The 14,084-nt window shown below is 48.1% G+C and overlaps 2 protein-coding genes across 2 annotated transcripts; both read right to left on the minus strand.

Moving 5' to 3' along the window:
- Positions 1 to 182: 182 nt before the first annotated feature.
- LOC131207438 (GIGYF family protein Gyf) lies at positions 183 to 9,187 on the minus strand. The gene is made up of 8 exons (XM_058200050.1): positions 8,828 to 9,187; positions 8,506 to 8,731; positions 8,262 to 8,420; positions 5,495 to 8,180; positions 3,061 to 5,415; positions 2,893 to 2,967; positions 2,658 to 2,812; positions 183 to 2,534 (listed from the first exon to the last, which is right to left on the minus strand). The coding sequence occupies exons 1-8, from the start codon at positions 9,124 to 9,126 to the stop codon at positions 2,409 to 2,411; spliced, it is 6,081 nt and encodes a 2,026-aa protein (XP_058056033.1). The 5' UTR covers positions 9,127 to 9,187; the 3' UTR covers positions 183 to 2,408.
- Positions 9,188 to 9,896: 709 nt separating this feature from the next.
- LOC131208686 (organic cation transporter protein-like) lies at positions 9,897 to 13,738 on the minus strand. Its single transcript, XM_058201503.1, has one exon. It carries the CDS (start codon positions 13,736 to 13,738, stop codon positions 11,948 to 11,950), a length of 1,791 nt encoding a protein of 596 aa, XP_058057486.1. The 3' UTR covers positions 9,897 to 11,947.
- Between the last annotated feature and the right edge of the window lie 346 nt (positions 13,739 to 14,084).

The following is a 14,084-nucleotide window of genomic DNA, read 5'->3' on the forward strand; positions in this document are numbered from 1 at the left end:
ATAAGAATTGTGACAATATCGAATCAACTCACCTAGTCTATTCCTTTTAAAGATTTTGAGCATGGAGCTTCTTTCATCTCTTTTACTGGGTTTGTTTTTATTTATGTATTATTTGTCGGTCAGTTTTGTTTTATTGGTTTGTTGATTTATATTTCAAATTTTCACAAAAAGTTAAGTCCCGCACCGAACGACAGACCAAACAAGTGGTGGCCCCAAAATAAAATGTCAACTCCCCCTTGGTATTCTAGGATACATAACGTCTAACTGTATCTGTATTTCATCATATATGAAACGGTCGTTATTTAGGTTTTACGTGCACGTTATCATCTTTTCCCTGTCTTTTTATTCATTTTACTTACAATTCAGGAATAAGATTGATAAAGTGTTCTCTTCACTCTATTGATACAGAAACTTTGTATGTTCGCAATCGATCGCGGCTCACCTGATTATGCCTTTCTTTCTCGCAGACCAACCGATACTGTTTTCATTCCTAACTCTACAGCCATTGGCAATCGTTTTCGGAGTTATTTCCAGCGTCACCTATGGCTGATAACTGTCGCGTGCCATGTGTTTTGTGCTTTGTTGGAAAACATTCATAATTGGCAATGCTAAGCACGCTTGGACAATGTAAGGGTAAAACGTTGTTTTCTGCGATAACCGAAGTGCTTTATTTGGACCATCCGATCAGAAAAACGGTTCTCAAAGTAAATTTATAACAAAGCAAATACGGAAATCAATCAACACAAGAAAAGCCGAACACTTTGTCACTACTTTCGAACGCATCGACTCACACCACTTTTAGTACCAACAGTGTTTTATTTCTTGCAATTGATCATGGCGTTTACTTACGATCGGCATGTTGTGGTTCTATCCTGCATTTCTTACGAATCATATAAAATTAACGACGTAAACTACGTTGTCACTTGCTAAGTCTCTCGTATGCAGCGTTTGATCTTTCTGAAAGCGCTAACGCTTGCAACACGTTGCTGATGCAGTCATTCTTCTTGGATTCGCGACACTTGCCACACATTGAAATTCTGGTACAGTCAGCACCTTCCACTGAGTTTGACGATGGAAGATTTCTTAAGGGTTTCGAGGGCACAATTCGATATCTTGCGGCAACACGAAGGATGTAAATTAGTTACGATGTTTCTGAACAACATCCACCTTAGGCGGAGTTATTCCTCTTACGTATCCTACCGTTTCTTACTTTAAAGATGCTTTTCATTGGGCATGGTGGTCCTTTAGAAGGCTCTGGCTAAACAATTATTGTTATTAACGGCGGAACCGAAATACCGTCTGCTTTAGTTCCGTGTACCATGTTGTTTTTCTTTTAGAAAGTGTTGCAACAGTAATATACATTTTCCCCTAACACTGTCCCACAGATTGCAAGAACGCAGGACGACGTAATTTTGCACACATTTGCGCGGAATCTTAGACTGAAAAGATTCATTATTCCATTACGAGTTTGTTGGAACAAACGGCGCATTTTTTAAAGCATTCACCCATGGAAACGCCGAAATTCTATTATGAGTAAACAACACAATTTATCAGCAAATGTGGAGCACATTCGAATAGACGACAAGGCAGATGTGCTTAAACGAAAATTATTTCAGCAGAAAATAACAGAAAACCAAACTTTCAATCGCACAAATTGAATGAAACATTCAACAGTAAATCCCTACGGTTTTGGGGGAAAAAAATTAAGTAAGTTTTAAAAATCAAAGCATATTTATAGTCTAACAATTGTACGATCAACTTTAAGATCAATCCACCCTCCTTGATTCTCACGCGTTCGTCCTTTGTTCCTTTTTTTGTGGCGAAACATCACAACGGATTGCAATTGATGAATTTTTCCGTGTTTGTTCTCGTTTCGTGTTGGTACTACTTGTGCCGCGAATAAGCTTTCAAATCCTTAACAAATGTCACAAAACTCAACTGCTGTGGCGATCGAATGATGTTCTCGACAACAGTGTTACATAATTTCAATTGTTCGTAACTCGCAGCCATTATCTCTTTCTCCAAAAACACAAGAACAACATTACTTGCGAACGTTGTTGGGCAATGAAAGAAGATCATCGTCATTACTTTCATTTCATTGCACTTCCGAAAGAAAAGAGAAACAGAAACAGAGCAAAAATCATTCGCAACATTCCCCGCCTACACACAGCTTTGTACAGAGATATTGTTTAACGTTTTTTATGCACAATTTGCCCTCGTTTCCTGTTTTTCACATTGATCTTGCGTCGTTCCTAAAAGCATGCCGCCAATGCCAATCTAACTTTAACCATATTTGTGTGGTTCCTTCCTCGTTGCAATTCGTTTCCGTTTATTATCGATTCCCTAAACGCATTGAAAATGTCTGCCTTGCTACGGCTTTCGCCTCCCGTCTACTGTTCACTGTTACTTTAAGCATTGTCGCCGTAATCTCGATCGCCAACGTTCAGTCGATCCGGTGCCGCCGTGACGGAGAAGCCCAAAATTCGATTATCGAGCTTGGTCATTTTATTTTTCTTAATTTTCTTACCCTTACCCTGTGCACGATGTAGGGAAAAAAAGACAAGAATGACATAAGTTGTTTAAAAACATGTTCAGTATGGTTGCGTTGCCGCACCATTCTTCATGACATGACAAATGGTGCCCATTTGTGTACTCACTTTGATTTCTTGGAAATCGTTCGATGATGGATTTATAGCCGGTGCTGGCTTGCACATATCATCAATGTGGGCATTCTTTTGGCGCTGCTGATTTTTGTACTTGGAGCGTCGCTCGAGGAATTGCTTCGAGAATTCAGAACACTCTTTTGTTTCACCTGGAAGGTCAAAAGCAAAACGGATCAATAATCTGGAACCACTCAAGATGATACGTTTCACAGCTATTTTTATTTCGTACCTAAGTATACACGGATGTATTCCTTAACCTCGTACGGTGACTCGATGTCCTGCAGAAAACCAACAAATGTTGGAACTGAAAAAAGCAAACGAAACGAACCGGAAAAGGATGCTCGTGAGGTTGATTCGAAAAAAAAACAAAAACAAAGGCAAAATAAGTAGCACTTACTGTCGACATTGCTATTCAGCGAGCTGAGCGCACGTGAACACCAGCTGGTAAACTCATTGTTTTGCTCATTCTGATTTTTACGATCCTCTTTACGATCAGCTGCGTTGCCCCATGCATTGGAAGTCTTGCCGGTTTTGGCACCACCACCAACCCCTCCCGCTGCCGACGATCCTCCCTTGACCAAGCCGCCGGACTGCTGTTGTTTCTGTTGCTGCTGCCTGGCTGCGTTAACTGTCGACGTAGAGGGGGTTGAAATGCTGCCCATGGTCTTGCTTTTACTCAGGAACTGCTGCTGCTGTTGCTGCTGCTGTTGTTTGCCAGGCGCAGCGACACTCGTGGTCGAGCCATGAGTTTGTGTCTTACGAGCATGATTTCCACCCTTACCAACGGCAACGGCAGGGGTCGGCTGTGTCGGTTCCTCCCAGAAACCACCGGAGCTTATGTTGTTGCTCATAGCGTTGCCAGTGGCGAACGATGAAGTCGTCTCATTGCTTCCTTCGGCACCCCACGGTTTGCCCGAGTTCCAGTACAGCAAGCTACTGCCACTCTGGCCTTGCCACACCGCCGTTCCCAAAGTCAGTGTCTCATCTTTTTTGCCAACCTTAGCCGGCTGGGCCGTAATGGCTGCTACCGTCAGCCCCGACACGTTGAAGTTCTTCTCCCGTGCACGCTCAGCGGCCGCAGCTTCTTCCGCTTGTATTTCCGCCAATGGCTTCACGTTTGCCGGTACAAGATGAGCATCCCATTTTAGCTTACTGTCGAGCTGTGCCTGTAACACGAGCAACTGCTGCTGCTCTTGTTGTTCGCGCATGGTTTGTTCTTGGCGTGCTAGCAGGGCGCGCCGCTCGCGTTCGGCCTTCTGAATTTCAGCCAAACTTAGACCACTGGTGGCAACCTCTGCCACTGCTGCGGACCACGGAGCGGGCTTGCTAGCGGCACGTGCCACCTGCTGATGAGATGGTTGTTGTTGTTGCTGCTGTTGTTGTTCCTGAATTTTGATCGCCTCTCGCCGCTGCGATTCCAACAGTTTGGCCTTCTTTTGAGCATCCTGTTCCTCTTGGCGTTTTTTTTCTTCTACTAGCTTTCGCTTCTGTTCCTCTTGCTGCAGCTTCTTCAGCTCCTTCAAGCGTTTCTTTTCTTCCATTTCTTTCTTCACACAGATGAATTCCGTTTCATTTTCGTTCACCAAATTATTGTGACCATTGCTGTTGCTACTGCCGCCGCCGTGTGTATGGTTGTTGCTTTTGGATGGTTTTTTCGCTTTCGGCTGCGTCGGCTGCTGCTGTCCACTTAACGACGAGTCCGAAGTTGCTTTTTCATCAACATCGACGTGATTAAGTTGCTTGTTGTTTTGTTTCTTACCGATACTCCCGCCATGCGGCGGCTGCTGTCCACCCATCAGCTCCTTCTTTTGTTCTTCTTTCGTTTGAGGTTTTTGATTGAAACGTTCCTCTTCTGGGTGTGGTAGCTGCTGTTGTTGCAATTGCTGCAACTGTTGCTGCTGCTGGAGGTGCTGCAGCTGCTGCTGATGTAATAGTTGATGCTGATCCTGTAGGTGCTGCGAAGGATGCGGCTGTTGCTGCAGTTGCTGTTTCTGCTGAGCGAGAACTTCACTCTCAGACTGCAGTTGCTGCTGTTGGTGTTGCTGCAGTTGCACAAAATGTTGCTGATGCTGCAACAGTTGCTCCTTTTCAAGCTGCTGCTGCTTTTCGACTTGCTGATGATGCTTGAAAAGCGAGGCCACGGATGGTGCCTGTGGTTCATTCGATGGTCCACCGCTGTTCATCAGAAGCGGATGACCAGCGACAGGAAGATGAGACTGCGACTGTTGTTGTTGCATTAAAGATGCAAATGAGGCACTCGTTGGCGGAGGTGGCAAATCACCCCAAGCAGGCCCAGCGGCTCCGGGAACACTAGCACTGCTGCAGGGCATCACGCCGGGCATTCCACCACCGCCACCAGAGGCACCACCACTGGTCGGGGGTTGAGATTGTTGTTGACCTGCCGTCGTGTGCAGCCAAGGTGTTATCAGTTCTGCAGCTGCCTTCGACGACTGTTGTTGATGTGGCGTTAGCTGTGGATGTTGCTGATTCTTGTTCATTGAGAGCTGCATGAAAAGTGATTGAATCGGGTCGTTATCCACCGTCGGTTTGCCCGCCGGGTGTGACTGTTGTGATTGAGGTGTCGGTTGTTGGTGCATGGCCAAGCCGCCGCGATTCATCATTAGATTGGGCGGGCCCAGTGGGCCGAGGTTTTGTACTGGTGGTTGCTGATTAAAATTGATACCATGCATCAACTGCCCAAGCGGGTCGTGGCCCCCCGTGACTGCAGCTGCAGAGTCAGCATTCAGTATATCTGCCCAGCAAAAAAAAAAGTTAAAAACCATTAGCACTCCACATTTCGTGTAGCAACTCTAGTTGCGCGCAACACTTACTCATCATCGGTCGTGCACCAGCCACCTGTTGGGGTTGCACAAACTCTGGCATGTGCAGTTTCAAGAAGTTGTTATGCTGGTGGTTACCGGACTTCTGGAGCTGCTCCAGCAATGGCAGTTGAGATGATTGCGGCTGTTGCTGCGGATGTGGTGGAATATCCCGCAGCTTTAGATTGACTAGCACGTCCTGACCAGCCTGTTGTGGTATGCTGGGGCCGCCACTGAAAATGCTTGAACCTGGCGATGGTCCCACCGAAGATTGCTGCTGATGACCCGGCAATGACGGTGACATCAACATACCGTCGACACTCACCAGTTGGTTCATTTGTTGCGTTATGATGGCGTTCTGTTGCTCCGGCGACAACAAGTGCCAGCCCTCCGAGTTGTGCAACTTCTGTATCAACAAACTATGTTGTCGGATTACATGTAGCCGTTTCATCTGTTGCAACTCTTGCTCTGTTGGTGGTGCCGGCATACCACCAACAGCCGCCGAAGAAACACCACCTTGACCAGACGTGTGCAACGCAGATGGCTGGGGCTGACCCGTCTGCGGTCCACCTATGGAAGGTTGCTGTTGGTTCACAGGTGACGGTTGAACTACTCCGGAAACGTTACCTCCCGCCGCTTTTGGTTGGATTTGCGTTCCAGGCCCTGGTTGCTGCTGGGAAGTTTGTTGTTGCTGAGAAGATTGCTTTATTCCGGAAGTTCCGTTAGTGCCCCCACTGGTTTTGATCGGCGGTATGGTCATCGAGTTAAGGAACGGAATGGACCCTCCACAAAGTGCTACCAGCGTGCCGAGCGTAGTGTACACTTCGTCGCAGGCTCGGCGCACCGAGAGCGAATCGTCAAAGTATCCGGCTCGGTACCATTCGGTCATTTCTGAAGCTGGAAATGGACCCTGAACCTTACCCTGCGGATCGCGATAGTACCAGACGTCGGTTCCCGGTGCTGGCGTTGTCATCAGATGATGTAACTGCGATATCCCAGGTGCAACCGCCCCTCCAGCACCACTGCCACCACCAACGTGCACTCGACTGCTAACATCCGACATCAGGAGCGCATTCACTCGATGAACGTTGTGGTTCAGTATCGGTTGCATGGGCATGGGTGACTTCGGTAGGACCATGTTCAAAGGAAGACCGCCGGTAGCTCTAACACTACCTGCCATACCCATCGCTGCTGCTGCTGACACTTGTCCACTTACAGACGACATTCCGAAAACGGGCGACTTTTCTAACCCGGCGTGTCTCGCTGCGGATGCAGCCGAAGGCCCTCCCAGCCCACTGACAGACGGATCACCGTCAGTCACCAGAAACTCGTCGTCCATAATCAGTTGTGCCACCATGTCGTCGGCTACCTCCTGCATACGATCAACACTCGTGCTGGAGGGAGACTTTTTCGGTTCATTTTCCGTTGACAGTGGTAACGATGCCGGTTGACTTTTGCCGGCGGCTTGCGATGCATTGTCACCGTTTCCTCTTTCGGTAACAGTGCTACCACCATCGTTGGCACCCGAAGGTAGTTCGTTTGTCTTGCCCCACGCGGGAGTGCTAAGAGCAACGGGTTCCGATACAGCTGATTCGATCGATTCGCACGACGCAGAACGGCCTTTGACAGAAGAAGAAACTTCCGAAGTTGCCACCACACCACTAGGTCTTTCATCTTGGGAATCTCTCTTCGTAGTGCTATCCTTTTCCCGGCTTTCGCGCTCCATACTACTACCTGTCTTACTATTGACAGTCGAGCTTGGAGTGAACGCTGTCTGGCTGCCATTATTGTCACTTTGCAGCCCCTCTAGCTCCTTGTTCGCGGAGTGATTCATCGTTTCTTCATCGTCAATTGTTCGGTCCTTGTCATTACCGTACTCGGCTCCGGAACTCTTGGCGCCCGATGCTGATGACAACGACGATGATGCGGAAGTCGAGCTCGTCGCCGCGTCATCTCGGACGGTGCCACTTCCAACAAGCATGCCGCTTTCACCGAGGCGCCTCTCCGCGGGCGGCTTCGATCGTTCACTATCCTTCGTTTTTTGTGATGCCGGTTTGACACTGCTACTTCCACTGTCAGATGCATCGAACCGGCCCCCTCCACCACCAGCAGTATTGGCTCCTTCAGTGTCATTATCGGAATCATGAAACGCCCCGGTTGCATCGAAGCTCCCACCGAAATCGCACGGATTTTCCGTTGCCCACTCGGGCAGCTCATCCGCGTCATAGTGCGGGCGACGCTTATCCGGTCCCGACGAGTGACCACCGGATGCACTGCTGTTCAGCAGCTCGTTCCCACCGTGACCGGCCCCCGATAGCCGGGATTTGTACGCCGGTACAGAGATCATTCGCTCACTGCTGCTATTGAGACTTCTCTCAAGCAACCCGTGGGACGAACTGTCCTCGTCGCGCCAGCTCGTCGAACGCGACCACTTGTCACGACCACTGGCAAGACTGCCGCTGCCACCGGAGCGCCAGTCACCACCGCCACCAATTCCGTTGCTAGTATTGTCATCATCGGTACGCGAACGGCGCCAGCTCTCCGTGGTACCACCGGCCGAGGAACGGATCCGCGAGCCGTAATCTTTCCTCGGGCTGGATGACGAACTGTTCCACTCGATGTCACCGATTCCACCTCCACCACCCAACGCGCCACTTCCACCAGCACTACCGTTGCGCTCCAACCATGGCCGTTCCCCCTGTAGCAAGAAGTAAATGTGAGAAAAAACGATGAAATCCTGGGACCTTCTGTGGCAGCGAAGACCACTATTGAAACTTACTCTTCCTGCACCCCTGGATTCATCATCGTAGAATGAGGTCGAACGAGTGTAGCTTGTGTAGGCGCCACGTCCTCGGCCACGGCCGCGATCAACTGAGACACCGCGTCCACCACCGCGACTCGGTATTCCCATCGAAATACTTCGCGATTGCCAAATGCGCTACAGAATGGAAAAGATACAAGAAGTGGGTTAGATTAATTGAAGACTGAGGCTACGGACCTCAGATCGAAGTGCGGTGTCTTACTCTTGAGTCCGGTTCCGTGGCAAGTTCCTCCTCCGGGCAGGGGGTCAGGGCGAGGGGCGGTTGCACCTTCTCTACGTACAAGTGCTTGTAGTTGACCAGTATCTCCGGACCTTTGAGCGTTTTGCTGTCAAACAATGCCAACATCTCTTCTCGCCCGTAGCGGAACTCGGCCAGCGCGTATCGGGTTGTCGGTGCACCGTTATTAGCAGCAGCAGTACCGGCACCGCTGGACGACAAAGTGGAGTTGATCATTCCGCCGCCACCGTTACCACCCCCACCAGCAGCAGCACCACCACCGATAGCACTACCGCTGCCGCTATGCGATAGGCCATGATGGTGCTGCGAATGTTGGTGGTTCGAATGGTGCTGCTGATGGTGAAGCCCAACACCACCACCACCGCCACTGTTGTTGACGAGGGTGGTGATGGTGTTACTGGTGTTGATGCTGGCGCTACCGCCACTGCTGCTGCTGCTGCTACTGTTGTTCATCGACTGACCGCTGCTGTTGCTATGGCTGCCGCTGGTATTGTTTTGATGGTTGCTGTTGTTGCTACTATTGGTGTTGGAGTCAAACGCAACCTTGCGCAACCACGCCGGTCCAAAGTTGATCGCGTCACCCATCGCGCGTCTTCCAATCGGCACACAATCAACCACAATCAACAACTGCTTACTTTGGCACCTCCGCTGCCCTCACGATGATCCTCGACGATCCTCCGAAAGCGTGTAGAGTTTACTGCCTATCCGATCTTGCCCTTGGTTGTATAGCGTTTGTACGCGGTGATCTTCAACCAAAGCTGTCTGATTGATGGTCGACGAACGTGTCCGAAAATTCCCGTTCCGCCACTGATCAAGACAACCGAATGATGCCTTACGTTAAGAAAGAAAAAAGAAAGAATATAAATTACTAGAAATAAAAATAAACTGTAACACAATTAAATTTAATAAAATATGTACCAAATTCCTCCCTGAGTGTCATCACGCACCAGGCCAGCCATTTACTGCTAATAAGAAAAAGTTGTGCTCTACTAATCGTTTCGAAATTTTAGATCTAAAGTACTGCACTACCAGTGTAATAAATTGTTCAATTTTACTCATGGCTGTGATAGTGTGTGATCGACTGATCGTTACGTTTGTTTCGCAAACCAATCGTCGAACGTAAATTGTGGCAACATGCATGGAAATGGGCACCCAAGAAAATAGAACCACTATGGTGGTAGTCCAATCGTTTCGTCTGGATCGTAAGTCAATTGATTGCAATTGTAAACATTAACGCACATGGCGTGATCGGATGTTCAATAGCAAACGAACGAATGAATGGTGAACGTGGGGGAAAACCAGTGATGTTGGTTTTGTTGCGATATATTATGTTTATTCAATATTTCTTCGGCCAACCATTCTTGATAAGTACGGGCTATAGCAACATCAAACGAGTTTTGTCATAAAGTTTTAGTTATCATACAAGATCTACGCATACAAATGATACTACTCAGAGAAAATTGTCGTGTTGTTGCCAACAGCTGATAGATTCAGTTGCGGACATGGCTTATCACTCCGTAAAGTGTGTATCGCTAGATTGAATGATTCAAAGGCCATTTTGTCGAATGATAAGCTCAACATTCCCTCGATTACCTACACTATTTCGGTGCTGTGACGAGCAAACAGTTTGGCTTGATTTTGGAAAATAAAAACGAATTGGTATGATATAGCAACCAAAGACGGATACTCAAAGAAAGTTACGTTATTTCTTCTCTAAGCGGATTTTACAACAAAATACAACTATACTGTAGCCCTTTCCATTTTTCTGCACTAATTCTAAAGCTTACAGTACTACGACATGGAATGTTTATGTGGCTATGATTAACAATAATTTTGCTGTTGTTATTTTTTTAACAAAATAAGTGGCGTCTATTCTAAACCATGATCAAGCTTTTACAATTGAATCGCGTCGAAAAAATAAAAAGGTTGAAATATGTTGTTAAATATTTCATTGCTTTACTCTTTTTTTTAAACATCTGTGTGTTAAACATATGCTATCTTCACTTAGCTTAGCGGTACACATTTAAAGTCATTTCAATGAATAGTTATTGTTCCGATTTAAGTCATCTGTGCCACGGAAATTGCAAAAAAGGCATCTTGTTTCGTGGATCATTAACGAATTGTCCCGTGCGTTCAATGGAAATATAAGCGGTGACGGAAAATGAGCAAATTCGAAAGAATTTAACGGCAACATTCAGAATCGTTAAGTGGGGCATCTTTTTTGCCTCAGCTAGCGAGCAGTTTTAGTACCAGCGCTCGTGTATTGGATGAACGAGTGAAACGAGCTACAACCACATCCATCACTTTTAGCGCATTGGGCATAAAAATAGTTTTCGCGAATTATGTCAGTGAAGTAACGTAAGCCACGTGAACATCTGTAGCGCCATTATATTGGACGCTACGCAATCTGTGTATGTGGACAAAATGCTACTAGGAGATTCACTGAGTTGGTTTGGTACAATATTGATGCCTCACAACTGCAGTCTGGATGGTTTAATCTTTTCACTTTCAGGTTGCATTCAGTAGGACGCTCAAAACTATTCACAGGCAATCTGCCTCCTAACTGATAGCATAATCAAGACTCAGTAATAACAAATGTTGGAGGCTTAAAGCAGCTTGTTATTCGTCAACTCAAACCCAACAGCTTTCACGTGGCACGGCATGTTAGTTTAAAATTACTTTCAATAACTTTCAATATTTTCACCAGTAAACTTATAATGTCGAGAAAATTGAAACTATGTAGATACTGGTTTGCTGGTGACGTCAATGAGAAGTTATTCCCACATATGATTGAAGTTTCCGTGGGTAAAACACGATACAGTCTGTAAGCTGCCACTGGGTTCGGGACATGCAGAATTTCATCTTGCTATTGATTGACCGCACCACCGCTCATACGGTTGTGAATTATACAAACTTCATAAGAAACGTCTTTTCAAGTTTCGTCTCGTTGGCACATGCACATCGTGCAGCCCTTAGTTATGAATTATGCGGATTTAAAAAGGAATTTCGGTTCTGTCGGTGAGCCTCTTGCAGCTTTCTTGGAATATTCGCCTTGCGCTTGTCAGAGCGCGAGAGAGCGAGATAGCAGAAAATGAGAAATTAACGTGTTACACCGTGGCAAAGGGGAAATCGTCCGATCTCGTACGATTTTCAGGGGAAAAGACTTCGCATTTAGGCATGTTTTGCAAGAATGGCATCTTGGCGCGCCTTAATAAGCCTTAAAATGATGTGAGTTTTGAAAGAATAGGAATGCCATTTGCCCTACACACTGATTGGATTGTTAAAAAAATTAATTTTTTAGTTTGCTCCCCTGTACTCCAGATTGTATAAGCTTGCCCGAAAAACGTCTATCATGTCACCGGTCGTCCACACGAACTGTTGGGCTTATTAGCGCCAACGGTACAGTTCAATACTTTTCGGTTTTTTCGCCATCGGTGGCTCCGTCGGTAACCGCAGCGCCCTGTTCCGATGATGATTGTTTGCACCTGATGTCGTCTGTCGACGACAAACGCGAAGGCTCTGGTTTGCTCAGCACCTGCATTTCTTCTGCCGTCCGTTCAACGTCTCGACCGCCACCGATGATGCCAGCATTGCCGGACCCGGGTACTGACTTCTGCTTGCCAAAGTTTTCACCGTCTGCTATCGTTTCCGGTAGCTTTTGGTTGTGTGTTTCCGGCAACAACAACGACAGCACTCCGCCAACAAACGCGAGCGACCCGAAGATGAGAAGCGGTAGCGGTTGCCAGTAGTCGCCCAGAAGATTGAAGTATGGTGCGAGTATTCCACCAACGCGTGCACTGGTCGAGGAGGCTCCCAGCGCTACGTTTCGAATGACGGTCGGGAATTGCTCGGCCGAGAAAACGTAAACGGTACCGTAGCTTGACGTTATGGCCATTTTACCGAGCATTGCTAATACCACGATGAGCCACTGCTCCGACTGCGGAACGACCATAGTGGTTAGCAGCATCGTCCCGGCGAAGATCATGCATCCGCACAGGATCGTCCGTCGCCCCCAACGGTTTAAGGTGACCAGCAGGAACGAGTAAGCCGGTATCTCAACGGCACCACTGATGACAAAGTTCAGCAACGGATTACCGCCCAGGTTGTTTGTGTTCCATGATAGACCGTAATACGTGAGACTGTTGACGAACCAATCGAAGAAGATCAGCATCGCTTTGCGACGCAGGTTCGGGTATTTGAAAACGTCCAGCAGCGACGGTTTCGTCTCGTTCGCGTCTTCCTGCTGCTGTGACGACACCTTGTCTTCTTCCTGCAGTTTATCGAGCGCCTCCTGAGGAACGGTCAGCCGGTTGCACTGTGCCGCTCTTTCAATCAGTTTGATCGCTTCAGTCGGTCGTCCGTTCGAGAGAAGCCAGCGGGCCGATTCCGGGATGAACCACCAGTAGCAAAGGAATAGTACACCTGGCAGTGTCAGTGCGATCTGCAGCATGCGCCACTCGTGGATGAAGTACGCAAATGCGGCCGTTAGCATGTAGCCGACAGAAAAGAACATCATGCAGACCACTCCGGCGTACAGGCGATCGTTCGGACCGACCATTTCCATCGCAATTACATAAGCCACCAGAAACACGCCGGAAGTGGTGGCTCCCACCACCATCCGGGCCAGTGTATACGTGAAGAACTCAGGTGCGACGCCGGCTAGCACTCCAAAGATGACCTGCAACACAAGGGACGCAAAAAAAATTGGCTTCCGGCCATACTTGTCGGAAAGATAGCCGAACCCGATGCTGCCAAGCATAACGCCGACCATGAAGAGGGAGTCTGCCGAGGCACGCAACCAGCCGCGATCACACACCATGTCCCAGTCGGTAACGGTACTGCTTTCGAATTTGCTTCGATCGTATACCCATTGATTGCAGGGTCGCACGCCGGCGGCCGGTGTTCCTCCACTCCAGTATGACTCCGTGAAGTTTGCATCGAAATAGAAGCATGTCGACCGTTTCGTGGTCAGCGTATCGATCGGGAAGGCCATTGAGATGCGATCCGGTTCCATCGCATAGCTAGCGTTCGACAATTCATACGGCAACTTGCAGCGATAGTCCGGAACGGCCAGCAGAAACACTCCGGCCAACTTGTGGAATGCACAGCATATTGCCGGCAAACAGAGCAGCACGTAAATTCTGCGCTGGTACCGGCCGAACCCGCCAAGGTGTGGTAGAATGTCATCGTAACCCATCGCGTGGCCTTTCGTTGTGACGTCGTCTGCTGACGAAGTGTCACCTCCTGTTGGTGGTTGGGTCGTTGGTTAGAAGAGCACCCCAGAGTCGTCTGTACACGTTTTTCGTATTTGCACTTTTGACTGCGTATGCTTTTCTATGCTTCTTCTTTTCTCTTCCTTGACTTGCTCGCGCCACCTCGTTCGTCACCTTTCGCGCAATCGGACGGTATTGCGCAAATGCACGCTTCGTGGGGTCGGCTTTTCTCACACTTTTCTAGCGAAGCCAGGCGGCGCCGGAGTAGACACGCGTACTTTCTACTCCACAGAAGACTACTTTCTTGTGCTTCGTGCAATGCCGGCAGCG

This window comes from Anopheles bellator, chromosome 2, assembly GCF_943735745.2.
Source record: "Anopheles bellator chromosome 2, idAnoBellAS_SP24_06.2, whole genome shotgun sequence".
Classification (NCBI taxonomy): domain Eukaryota; kingdom Metazoa; phylum Arthropoda; class Insecta; order Diptera; family Culicidae; genus Anopheles; species Anopheles bellator.